Source organism: Mycothermus thermophilus (assembly GCF_041956435.1).
Source record: "Mycothermus thermophilus strain CBS 625.91 unplaced genomic scaffold VTJ04scaffold_2, whole genome shotgun sequence".
Lineage (NCBI taxonomy): Eukaryota > Fungi > Ascomycota > Sordariomycetes > Sordariales > Chaetomiaceae > Mycothermus > Mycothermus thermophilus.
Window position 1 is genome coordinate 4,540,744 of NW_027191428.1, and position 12,625 is coordinate 4,553,368.

Genomic DNA, 12,625 nt, shown 5'->3' on the forward strand with positions numbered 1-12,625 from the left:
TGTGCAGACTTCTAGTGACTCTATTGTTGGCTCTGCAGATCTACGAACGGCAAATCTTTGACGAGTCCTCGGTACACCCCCTCCGTGACTCTCCCAGCACCACTATTGCTTGCTCCACCTCGCATCCCTTACGAGGCGTAGGCATAATTCGACCCGCGACACGCCATCCAGAAGTCTCTCGCAACCTGGTTCGTGGTTCTTGCCCCCCGGAGCCTGTAAGAGAGGTTGTAAGTTAGCATCTGTGAGAACAAATAGGATCAACGACGGAAGGAGGAGTATGGAAGAAAACACCTACCCAACAACCCTCCTCAAGAACGCCACCCGCTCTTCCGCGTTGACTCTCTCCGCCGCCCCCGGGAACAAACACGAATCATCCAGCAGTGCAACTCGCAACCACTCAGACGCCTCGGGACGCGCGACCAAGAGACGTTTGAGCGGCTCGCACAACTTATCAATCTCACTGCGCGCGGCATGGCCGCCGAGGTTGCGCACGAGCGAGCGGGCGATGAGCGGGCCGAGGTGCGTCATGGCGGTGGCGAGGGTCTCAGCGATGGCTGGGGAGGATTCGCTGGAAGGCTTGAGGGAGAGGAAGTTTGCCTAGGGTGGGTTAGATGATGATCAAAAGGAGTACCCAGGGGACGGAAGACTGACCCAAAACTCGCTGGATGCGGCCTTGGCGAGAGGCGGGAGATCTTTGCCGTCGAGAACCTTGAGGGTAAACAAGAAGAAGAATTCGAGGAGGTGATTGTAGTGGGGCTGGAACAGGAGGTCGAGATGTCTGGACGCCACCTTGTCGACAAAGTTGATGCCGTTGATAGTGACCTCAATATCAGCCTCGGGGCCTTAAAGAAGGTTAGCGAAGTAATATCAAATGAAAGATAAAAAGAACAGTAAGACGCACCTGGAAGCGCCTGAAGGATGGAAATAACCCATGGAAATAGCTGCTCAAGCTGCGGGCGCACAAACACCTTGGGCCCGCGGTAGAGGCTGCCAACATACGAGCACGCTGTGCTCAGCAGCGTCCCGATACGCACTGTCTCGAACCGCTGTTGAATGAAGTATTCCGTGACGGCAGCGGGCGGGAAAACGAAAGGACCAGGCTGCGTTTCGGAGAATCCTGCGCGGAAGATGTTGCAAATGCTTTCTACCACCTCGCCACTGGTAGGGAAAGCACGCTGGAGATCGACAAGAACCCGTAGGATGTCAGCTTGAACAGCAGCGAGTCTGCTGTTCGGGTCAAGCGCTGGCGGCTCGTTGTCCAGATCGACTGGGTACTCCTTGGCATCTTGCATCCCCTTGGCCATGCTGGCAAGACATTTCAGGGATCGAAGAGCGATGTTGAGAGAGACCGTTTCTGCGGTGGGTGGACCTTGGTTGGTATCAACACCCCGGAGGAAGTCGGGCTGTTGTAGGTTGAGCAATCCCGGCTGGCCCTGGAGCTGGACAGCCAGCTCAAAATCTTTCTTGATAATCCCGTATAGGGATTCAAACATGGTCAGACGCTCGCCCTCGTCGTTGATTGCCTGGATGATGCAACATATGGCCAGCAGGATCTTCTCCTCGACAAACGGGTCCAAGACTTGATTGGCGCGGATGGTCTGGTAGTGGCGGATGAAGGTGCCGGCTTCGGAGGTGAGAATGTTTCGGCATTCGGAACACAGTTTGGAGATGGACTTAGCCGCCGGAACGGCGAGGGCGGATTCCCCTGCAGCAGCGAACAGGAGGTTGAGGGCATTCGGAAGGAACTCGGCGTGTCGCTCGAAATACTCGGAGTAACGCTCGATCAGAATGAGTCCAGTTTGGCGTAGCCGGAGAGGAATGGCACCCGGAGCCTGGGCTAGGAGGTCGAAGAAGGCCGGTGAAAAGACTTTGCTGAGGTGTTGATCATTCGATTCGTCTGAAGAACAATCATCGAGAGCCCCAAGGCAAAAGGCCGTGGCCTCCAGCTCTGCCCAAGATTGAGCAGCCAGAGCTTGTAGGAAGAGATCGGCAAAGAAGGCGACAAGGGTGCTGCCTTCAAGAGTAAACACGGACTGGAGCATATCGGCCACGTCTTTCCTAGCGTCGCTGAAAGCAACGCGATCAGCTGAATCCCATGAGGCAAATTCGTCCGGCGGGGGCCAACGAATCTTCCGCCATGAGTTCATGACCACCATCTTCAGGTGCTGCTCCGCAAAAGGCTTCCAGCCTTGCGTCTCCTCCTCTTCAGAGTATGTCGTGTCGATCATAGTTTCGATGAACGTGGACCAGAATTCGAGGGCAGGAACGAAGATGGAATCTTCGCCAACCAAGTACCCGTCAGCGGCAAGAAGCCCACTCAGCTTCTCGAGGAACTGCTGGGAGCGGGGGTCGGTGCTGCGCATCAGATCCTGGACCTTGGCATCACCGTAAGCCAGGAGTAGAAGACCAAACGCAATGCCATCTTCTGCATGGTTGCCATGGAGCAGGCGCTGGTAATGAGCTGCGGCCCATTCACTTTCGAAGAGCGCAGCCAGGGTCGCGTAGTGTTCGTTCGTGAAGAAGCTCGAGTAGTTACTTAGAGCATCACTGAACAACTCAGCGGTAGGTTGGAAGAGCTCATCATCAGCAAAGCAGTTGATGGCGGGGCCGACAAGCTGCCTCAAAGACGATACGAGGTCAGAAGCCTGGGATGTTCGTTGGGCATACAGGATCCAGGCCTGGCAGGAGTTAGCTCGATGGAGTTTCCACATGGATGCCCACGGCTGAGAGGATGTACATACCTGGAAACATGCTAGGGCATCCCCTTGAACCTTTATGGTGGGTGTATCATCCGGGGGAGAAAAGCCGCGTGCGAGGAGACACAGGACATCAGGCGCATTCTTCACCAGGTTCTCATGGAGTGGTGCGCTGTGGATACTTAGCCTGGCATCCGGGCATGGCAGAAGCGATGGCTGGGAAAACTCACTACTTGAGGGAGTTCATATCGGTTTTACCCACTTCCTCCACCAAGGTTGTGGCGAACCAAATGGCCAACCTCAGCTTCCGGCGGTCGAGCTTGGCCACGAGGATCTCGGTCGAGAGAGCATCATCCAAGCTCTCGGGGCCAGTTCCCCGGCCAAGGTCGAGGCAGTAGACAAAGTGACGAAGGCACTTGGTCCATAGGCGTGAAAAGTGAACAAAGTAGGTGACGAGGGCGGTGCACAACTTTTTTACGACAAAGTTACCAGCCCCATCGCCGAGAGCTTGGATGGTCCACCCGATGATGTTTTCGAGGAGGCCACTTGCATCCTCCTCACTCAGACCGGAGCTGAGAGAGAGTTAGCAGGGAGGGCTTGGGGATTTCAAAATTGTTGGTCCAATGGCAGACGTACCTGTCGCGGTTGAGTTTGATGATGAGTGTCAGAGCAGCATAGAATCGGATATTGTCTTCATGGTGGGAGATGAGGCTCTGGGCAAGCTGCCAACCCTCGGGCGCGCGCTGTAGCCTCTGCAGGACCTCTTGGATCTTTGAGATCGTCTCAGGAGGGTTTGGTTGGTAGAGGGCTCGGATCAACTGTTGACAGGATGGTCAGTTTGTCTGATTTGCAGCTTCCGCGACTTGTAGAGGAGGTTCCTCAACATGGAGGGAAACGCACCGCTTCAACCTCAGCGAGGCTTGTCGGCAGAGGCAGCTGGTCCACGGCGCTGTCGGCCATCTTGTCGTGAAAGTGCCTTCACCTCTGGCCTCACTATTGCTTGGGTGAAATTGCTTGCTCCGAATGGCAAACGGGGAAAAAAGGCCCGAAGAGGAAGGAGGATCGAAGAACACAATGTCACCGTCGGAACTTGAGCGTCATGACACAGAGTGAGGTGTGCAGGGCCTTGTGGGTGTAATGTGTCGATTTATAGTGTTTGGGGAAGTTCAACGTCGGTGTTCTGTGAGATTCTTCAGTGGCATTTCAGAGCCATCCCAACTCGGAACCCAAACGAGCTTTTCTGAGCTGCGCTAGGTCACCTCACCTAGGCTGTTGTCCGATAGTTATCTGTGACCTGATGTCTTGAAGTTCCAAGCAAACCTTTGTATTATGCTCAGCCAAAACGAAGAAACAAAACCACTCGCTCACAAAGACGAGAGCAAAGAGTAGGTTCCAAGTGGAAAGTTTTGACTTGTAAGTTCCCTCCTTTGGAAGCTCGTCTGTCTCGCAATGCTGAGGTGGGCAGGAACCAAGACAGCCTACCTTGGGCCGCCCCCGGGCAGCTGTTGCCCATCAAAGACCCCACTGGTTCGTTACGATACATTACGCCGCATTGGAAGAGACTCGCACGAGCATGAGGCTCAGGTTCACAAGTCCTCCTGCAGTTTATTTCTTGTACATCACAAACCACGCAATACGGGCCGATAGGAAAGTGCACGATTTTTTAGTTCCATTTCGAAATAACATTCACCTTCTCTCATTTGGACATTTGGACCATGGTGTGGTTGACAGTTTAGGTTGCCTTATGTTACCTACGCAATACGGTATGGTAACGCAGGGTGGAACAGTCAGGATGGGAAACTCGCATCGTTTTCGTCGCACATGCCTCGAACTTAGGTTGATGAACTGCCTGTTCCATATCCAGCAGTTTTTGTCCCATCCTCCTCCCTCCGCCATGTATCTCTCCGCGTCAAGACATCATGCTCGATATCTGCCATATGCAATCACTTCGTAAGTCCCGTCGTCAACCTATCACCTTGGCACCACCAAAATGAAAAGATAAATCCCGTTCATAAAAACCAACCACAATCTCCCCCGCAGTGGTACCTGCACCGCAGCTGGAGCTCCCTCCTTGGGCTCTTTGGGTTGGCGGGGCAATCCCACGGAGCTCGTCCTGGGCACAGCCCGGGCACCACAACGCCAGGGTGGGGTCCCCGCGCTGCACCAGACCTCCTCGTGCCGACGTCGTGCCTCCTTTCTCGCCCTTGCTGCTGTTACCACTCCGACACACCTGACCCGGCCGTCGCAGGCTGCCGGTCCGACCATCTCCCAGACGACCACGTACAAGCGCCATAGTATATGTTGCTGGCTTCGCCCCTCCTCCTCGCCCACATCGCCCTTGCTCCGGTCCCCATTGCTCCCCTCCCTGTCCCAACTCCAACCACCAGCACCCCGTATAGATAGCTCCCGGCTCTGGTCTCCAAGAGGACTCCATACCCAGTCCACCCTCTCCACGGAAGCTCCGCCTGAAGACGAAATGGCTCCATTCAACAGCACCTCCCGTCTAGCCGCTCTGCGGTCCTTAATGAGGGAGAAGGGGGTCGATGTGTACAGTAGGCAACCCAACTGATATCGTGGTTTCAGCGCGCAAGTCTAACTCTCTTGACTCTCTCTCCTATAGTCGTGCCCTCCGAGGATAGCCACTCTTCCGAGTATATTGCCCCATGCGATGCCCGGCGCAAGTTCATCTCGGGCTTCACCGGGTCCGCAGGTACTGCCGTCGTCACCCTTGACAAGGCCGCCCTCGCCACTGATGGCCGCTACTTCAACCAGGCCGGCCAGCAACTGGACGCAAACTGGCACCTCCTTAAGACTGGGCTGCCTGATGTGCCCACATGGCAGGAATGGGCTTCGGAGCAGGCCGCCGGGGGCAAGGTGGTCGCCGTCGACCCGAGCCTGATCCCAAGCTCTGTGGCCGAGAAACTCGATGAGATGGTCCAGAAGGCCGGCGGCTCCGGGCTCAAGGCCGTATCTCAAAATTTGATCGACCTGGTCTGGGGAGATGAGCGTCCCGCTCGGCCCAGCAACCCGGTGGTTCTCCTTCCCGAGAAGTATTCTGGGAAGAGCACGGCTGCCAAACTCGCGGATCTGCGCAAGGAGCTTGACAAGAAGAAGGCTGCTGCCTTTGTTCTGTCCATGCTCGACGAGATTGCATGGCTCTTCAACCTCCGCGGAAGCGACATCATCTACAATCCCGTCTTTTTCTCATATGCCGTCGTGACTTCGGACTCGGCTACTCTGTACGTGGATGAATCCAAGCTCGACGCTGAATGCAAGGGGTATCTGGCGCAGAATAATGTGTCGGTCAAGCCGTACGAAGCGTTTTGGGAGGATGCCGAAGATCTGGCCAGCGCTGCCATGTCCGCTGCCGAAGCTGCGGGTGCAGCTGAGCCACCCAAGAAGTACTTCATCTCTAATAAAGCCTCTTGGGCGGTCAAGCTCGCGCTCGGTGGAAGCAGGTTCGTCGAGGAGATTAGGAGCCCCGTCGGCGACGCCAAGGCGGTCAAGAATGAGACTGAGCTGGAGGGGATGCGGCAATGCCACATCCGCGATGGCGCAGCGCTCATTCGCTTCTTTGCCTGGTTGGAGGACCAGTTGATCAACAAGAAAGCCGTCATCGATGAGGTGGCGGCAGCCGACAAGCTCGAGGAGTTCCGGAAAGAGGAGAAGGACTTTATGGGTTTGTCGTTTGATACCATCTCCGCGACGGGTCCAAAGTAAGTACCTGGCTAGCTTATCCCACATTTGCGAGAGCTTGTCTCACACATTCCCTTCTAGCGGTGCCATCATCCACTACAAGCCAGAACGCGGCTCGTGTGCCATCATTGACCCCAACGCCATCTATCTTTGCGATTCGGGCGGTCAGTATCTGGACGGCACTACGGACACAACGCGCACGCTGCACTTCGGCACGCCCACCCCCGAGCAGAAGAAGGCCTACACGCTCGTGCTTAAAGGCAACATTGCTCTCGACACAGCCGTCTTCCCCAAGGGCACGACAGGCTTCGCCATTGACTGCCTGGCGAGGCAGTTCCTCTGGGTAAGTTACAAACGTAATTCTCGCATTTCCCAACAAGACACGACCGCTGACTCGCCTTGTCAACAACAAAACAGAAAAAAGGCATGGACTACCGCCACGGCACAGGCCACGGCGTAGGCTCCTACCTCAACGTGCACGAGGGTCCCATCGGCATCGGCACGCGCAAGCAGTACGCTGACGTCGCTCTCGCCGCGGGCAACGTGCTGTCCATCGAACCCGGGTACTACGAGGATGGTGCGTACGGCATCCGCATCGAGAACCTGGCACTCGTGAAGGAGGTCAAGACCGAGGTGCCGCCCAGCGACAGGCCGTTTTTGGGCTTCGAGCACGTCACCATGGTGCCATACTGCAGGAACTTGATTGACGAGAGTCTGTTGACGGAGCAGGAGAAGGAGTGGTTGAATGAGAGCAATAGGACGATTTTGGAGAAGATGAAGGGGAGGTTTGACGGGGATGAGTTGACAAAGGCTTGGTTGGAAAGGGAGACGAGGCCGTTTTGAGGAGAGTTTGAATTGCAGCCAGCGGAGCCGCAGGATAGAGGCGCCTGTTGGGAGAGGTGGATGCGGGGATGAGTGGACGAGCGAACTTTTGTTTTGCATAGATTGGCATGAAGGAGCACGGTAGCATGGTATCGTTTCGACGATATGGCATTGCAATGCATGATTCATTTCTTTGCTTGATTTTGGTCCATTGATGCCATTATCCATCCAAAACCGTGCTTGCTGTCGAGGGAAGAGAGCACAGTCCGGCCCAAGATCATCAAGCTGGCTGCTCAGAAAGACATGAAAGCTGATAAGGCAAAGGCAATTCCAAACGACAGCTTAAACGCCGTATGTTGATTCAGCATAGCCAGGATGCGAGACACCTTGGCCTTCTCCTTGAGTTGGAAATAGGCGACGAGATCAATGCCGCTGCGTGCCGCTACCTGTTTCGAGAAGGGGGTTTTTTGGATCAGTATTGGATTTATCTTGCGATGACAACATGATTGATGATGTATCTGGGGTAAAGGGGTCAAATGGGCGAGTGAAAGAGCAAAAGCTCAGAACCAACCAAGTTGACAAGAGAAAGAAGAACAGTGCGGGTGAGCGTGTAATATACCTGGAACACCACCATCCCGATGCCGGCGAGGAGCACGAGGGTCTTTGAGAAGACGCTGACTAGGAGACCTGCTATGAAGCCTGTTGTTGTTGTAGTTGCTCATGTCAGCATGCCTGTCTGTTCGCGTTACGTCCGCACAGATACATAGAGGTAGTTGTATAGTTGGTTCAGTTGACGTGGACTTATTTTTATGACTTGAAGGGAACACGAACCAGACACGCTCCCCGCAGAAAGCTCCCTTACGACGGTTCCTTCTAAGAACCCCTCCTTTCTCCTTTGCTCCTGCTGCTGTTGCTGGGCGAATGAGCGGGATTGTTGACCTGGGGCCCAGGCGTCAAGCTTCATGGGTTGATGGACATGATGGTGAAAGAGTGCTAGGACAGCTCCGGTGGCCGTGAGTCCTCCGAGGGTGAGACGAGGAGTTGGTCGAGTGCTGCTTGTTGAGCTTGTCCGGAAGGAGGCGGTTTGGCCGGTTCGGTATGAGGGATGGCTTGGGGAGCGTAAGGGGGATTGGAAAGTAAGAGGACGCTGGCGGAAAAGGGGGGTGAGTCTGGGAGGATGAGAGGCGGTTTTGAAGAGGGTCGACATGGTTCCTTGGGGCGGGCTTGGTTGGTATGTAACTGAACTGCCGAGGCTGGAGATTGGGGACAGTTCAGGAATTTGACGAGGATAGGTATTTTACAAGAGTATGGAAGCAGAGGTCACTCGGGCATCAAAGTGGTGAGGGTTAGTCAGTTAGCTTCGTGGTGTTTGCCAGTTTGGGAGAGGCAAGGCGGTTGCAGTCGGCCGAAACGGTGACGTAATGACGGCAATGTTTCACCTGTCAGACATGGGACCGGAAGTCTGAAGAGATGGCTCAATATGGGGCATAATTAGAGGCTGCACGATTTTTGATCTCGCAAGGAATTATAATCCACATCTCTCACGATTTTTGCAATATTTTTGCTCCCCATGAATGAAGTGTCCGAAGAGAGCGGAGGTGGTGTTGGGTGGAAGCTCGAGTGGGTGACTCGAGGTTGAGGGAGCTGGGCTCATTGGTCTGTGCGCTAGGAAAAGTGGGGCGGAGAACCTTGGGGATTTTGTTTCCCGTCGCGTCCAACGCGTCGCAACCATTCTTTCCGCAACCCCACGCGACAACAACACCAACTCCGAAATCCTCGGTCACAACTACAACCCTCGTTAAGAGGCCCCCAAACCATCGCCGCAACAGCAGCATGTCTCATTGACTCCAATAGACTGCGAAATACCGACCAGAAAGCACAATGCCTCGCCCGCGACCAAAACGGACACGCGCCATCGCGGCCGACCCCGCGAAGGAGAAGACGACGGCCGCCTCTCCACCGCCACAGGAGCAACAACAATCCTCGGCGACACCACCGCCCATCACGAAACCAGCAGCTTCTAAGCCCGCAGCTCCAAGCAGTGACATCTACGATGTCAGCGACCGCGAAAAGGAAAAAATTGCACAACGCGTCGCCGCCAAAGCAGCCGGCCGCACCACCCAGGGACCCCAACAATCGAACCTGAACTCGGACCAGGCTCGGGCGCTCGACAGCGCGCGTCAGAGGCGGGACGAAGCTATGGCACGCCTCGACGACCTCTCTTCCACCTCACAGATCCAGCCACCAAGCGCAGATGCAGAGCCTCCACGCGGCAGGCCACCCCGCCTGACTGATGTCTCGGGGTTGGATCTGGACGATGATCTCTTTGCCAACCTCGACGAGACCCTGGACGACATCGAGATTATCCCGGATAGCCAAACTGGCTACCGCTCGGGTGACACCTCCACCATTAGCGTTGGCATGTTCAGGCGCCGCCCGAGGCGGTCGAGCGTCATGGGCCGGGGCGATGAGCGTCCGGGGAGCCGAGGCCAGATGACGCCCAGCATCAGCTCGACTATCAACTTCGGCAACTTCCGACGACGTGCCCGTGAGCCGAGCGTTGTTGCAACTTCCCGGAAGCAGAGGTCCGTCTCACGCGGCCCGCAGGCATCCCGCGCCGCGAGCATTCTTGGGGATGGCGATGATTCAGGCCCCGACGGCGAGTCGACTCCTCTCGGCGAGGCGAGGAGGCGGACTCGTTCTCGGGCCGCCGCCGAACAACGCGAAGAGTCTCCCGTGGCCGCTCAAACTTCGCGGAAGCGCAAGTCGTTGGAGAGCCACGAGGACGGCCGCGAGAAACGCCATGCCGCCGAACCCCAGCCCGAGCCCGAGCCCGAGCCCGCGGCAGAGGCTGACGTGCCTCTACAATCGATTGAAGTCGAGGTTGAGCGCACTCCAACCCCGCCTCGCGGCCGCGCCCGGCAACGGTCTCACGATGCCTTTTCAACCCCGACCCGCGACGATCCCGACATGGCTCCTCCTCTCAGCAGCAGCGATTCCGAGAACGGCACTCCCGTCGCCTGGCCCGCTCTCGACTCCCTGGCCCACCGCACCTACCACACCCGCCGGGCCCCGACCCAGGCTGCCGCAAAAACCCCAGAGCTTCTGGACGACGACTCCTCCGAGCTTTCCTCCCCTCCGTCGCTCACGCACTCGCCCAACTACGCCCCGGCAAAGCCCCCACCCAAGAAGGCGGCGCCTGTGCAACAGCCGGCCAAGAAACTCACCACGGCCGACCTCACCGCCCTCCTTCCACGCCGCAGGCACAAGCCGTCCAAGCGCGGCCCTCGCGACAGCAACGACCCCTTCGACCTAGACGGGTCAGAAGAAGTGGATGCCGTCGACGATAACGATGAGTCGACCTACATCGACTCTCGCGCCGCTGCCCGGCGGAGAAATAACAGCAATAGCAAGAAAGCACGGCAGCCGGCCAAGTCTTCGGCGGCGGCTAACCGCCAGGCCGCCAAGACGGGCGGGAATGCCGGAGCTGGGCCCAAGAAGCGCGCGATGAGGACGTATGGGTCGGCGGCTGCGGCGAATGAGGATAAGGAGAACGAGAATGTTGAGGACGAGATTGTGGTGGGTGCGGGGGGCAGCGATAATGCCGAAGTGGAGGATGACGGGGCTGGTGACGCTGAGCTGCCTGTCAGGCAGCAGCCGAGGATGGGCGAGGAGTTGAAGAAGGCGGCGCAGAAGTTTAAGGAGGTGGATCAGTGGCAGTTGTCGTTCGAGGTGGTTACCGAGAGCAGCTCGCCGCCGCCGCCTTATGCTAGGTGAAAGCTGGTGATGGAAAAACAGGGGAGGGGGGGATGTGTTTGTTTCTTTCTGATGCATGATGGTAGCGTTGCTTGGACGGTCGTGGCATTCAGTTGGGAAATGGCTTGGGCTTGCTTGGCTTTTGGTAGAGAGGGACGGGAAACCCTGGGTATCAGCGTTGCTTGGATTGAATCTATGAGGCGGAACCATGAAGATGACTTTCAGCATTGCGATATTCATCAGTGTCATGATATATACCTCAGTGGTGGCCGTGATGGCTGTCCTCTCATCCATAATACAAGTCCCGATGCCGGACGCCTTGCCTTGTGTCTATCAATATGCTCTGAACACAGTTCGTCTCCTGCCTGTCCACACTGCTAAGTTGCCATGCGCTGGTGCTATGATTTATCCGCCAGGCAAAGGCTTTCTACGCTGCGCTCAACGATCGGCAACAGCGGCGCCACCTCGTTGGAGTCTCTCAGCGCGACGGTGACGCCGTCGGGTGTTAGGCCAGTCATCAAGAGTTTCTGCTCTGCGTGTCAGCGGCTCTCTCTCTCTTCCAGCAAGACGAGAAAGAATGGGATCACCTACCCTCTTGACGGTGTCAAACTTGTCCTCCCTCGCAGTGTACTCCCTCACCACCTCCTCCGTTCCAAACTCGACATACACTCTCGTATCCCGGACCCTCACCAGCACCCCGTCCAACCTCATGAACAACCGACACAGCAACAACATCCTCTGCTCCATCACCCGCACCTTCACCGTCATGGCGCTAATCCCGTTATCGTCCAACTCGCTCTCGTACAACACCACCTCGTCGGCGAACAATATCGGATCTCGCCTCTTGAGCAGCTCAATGGGAATCTGGGTTCGCCCCGTCGGGTCTAGTACCAAGCCTTTCTTCTCCTCTCCTCTCTCGCCACTCGAAACAACACCCGGTACCTCATCCCCTTTATACACGGCACTAAAACTCCAATCATACTTCCTCACCGCCTCCACCTTCTCCCCACCCACCATCCCCCCGCCGTCGACACTCACCCCTTCGCGGCTGCGCGACCACTCCCCCGCGTACGCCACCCGCAGCATCCCCTGCGCGCCCGTCTTGTCGACCGTGTCGAGCGCTCCCTCGGCCGAAAACGTCACGGACCACCCCGTGCGCGGGTGCGCTATGCAGACGAGGTTGTCGCCGAAGATCATCTCGGGCACGCTCGGCAGGGAGAGGCGGGCTTGGAGGGCTTCGATGGGCCCGGCTTTGAGGATGGGCAGTTTGCGCGTGGAGATGGTGAAGGGCGGTTGGGTGTGGGTGCGGGTTGCGCGGGCGAGGCGGGGGGAGGGGGTCGGGGGATTGTTGTTGTCGATGGTGATGTTGGAGTGGAAGTGGTTGAGGTTGGGGCTGGGTCGGGGTTCGGTGTTGTTGTTGGCTTTGGTGGAGGGTCCATGGTTGTGGTTTGGATATTTGGGAGAGGAAGGGGTGGTTTTCGAGAGGTGGTCGAATGGACGTAGAGGTTAGATATTTGAGGTTGAGGATGTTGGAGTTGAAGAGTGGTAGCTCGAGGCGGGATGGGTGGTTCAAAGGTGAGAGGGCGACACTGTTTGGCCGGGTTTGTTCTTGGATTGATAACCAGCTGCCTGCTGCTCAGTCAAGACGCTGTAGA

The 12,625-nt window shown here is 56.7% G+C and overlaps 5 protein-coding genes across 5 annotated transcripts; 2 read left to right on the forward strand and 3 right to left on the reverse strand.

Annotated features, from left to right (window-relative positions):
- Positions 1–128: 128 nt before the first annotated feature.
- VTJ04DRAFT_3849 (uncharacterized protein) lies at positions 129–3,656 on the reverse strand (the record flags this gene model as incomplete). The annotated part of the gene is made up of 8 exons (XM_069361793.1): positions 129–213; positions 296–597; positions 652–842; positions 902–2,678; positions 2,742–2,868; positions 2,927–3,268; positions 3,333–3,514; positions 3,597–3,656. 8 exons carry the CDS (start codon positions 3,654–3,656, stop codon positions 129–131), a joined length of 3,066 nt encoding a protein of 1,021 aa, XP_069222369.1.
- A 1,516-nt stretch (positions 3,657–5,172) lies between these two features.
- On the forward strand, positions 5,173–7,235 carry VTJ04DRAFT_3850 (uncharacterized protein; the record flags this gene model as incomplete). The annotated part of the gene is made up of 4 exons (XM_069361795.1): positions 5,173–5,248; positions 5,317–6,412; positions 6,474–6,735; positions 6,810–7,235. 4 exons carry the CDS (start codon positions 5,173–5,175, stop codon positions 7,233–7,235), a joined length of 1,860 nt encoding a protein of 619 aa, XP_069222370.1.
- Positions 7,236–7,507: 272 nt separating this feature from the next.
- VTJ04DRAFT_3851 (uncharacterized protein) lies at positions 7,508–8,421 on the reverse strand (the record flags this gene model as incomplete). Its single annotated transcript, XM_069361796.1, has 3 exons — positions 7,508–7,660; positions 7,834–7,913; positions 8,046–8,421. The coding sequence occupies 3 exons, from the start codon at positions 8,419–8,421 to the stop codon at positions 7,508–7,510; spliced, it is 609 nt and encodes a 202-aa protein (XP_069222371.1).
- Positions 8,422–9,095: 674 nt separating this feature from the next.
- VTJ04DRAFT_3852 (uncharacterized protein) lies at positions 9,096–10,991 on the forward strand (the record flags this gene model as incomplete). Its single annotated transcript, XM_069361797.1, has 1 exon — positions 9,096–10,991. One exon carries the CDS (start codon positions 9,096–9,098, stop codon positions 10,989–10,991), a length of 1,896 nt encoding a protein of 631 aa, XP_069222372.1.
- A 377-nt stretch (positions 10,992–11,368) lies between these two features.
- VTJ04DRAFT_3853 (uncharacterized protein) lies at positions 11,369–12,167 on the reverse strand (the record flags this gene model as incomplete). Its single annotated transcript, XM_069361798.1, has 2 exons — positions 11,369–11,497; positions 11,562–12,167. The coding sequence occupies 2 exons, from the start codon at positions 12,165–12,167 to the stop codon at positions 11,369–11,371; spliced, it is 735 nt and encodes a 244-aa protein (XP_069222373.1).
- Positions 12,168–12,625: the final 458 nt, after the last annotated feature.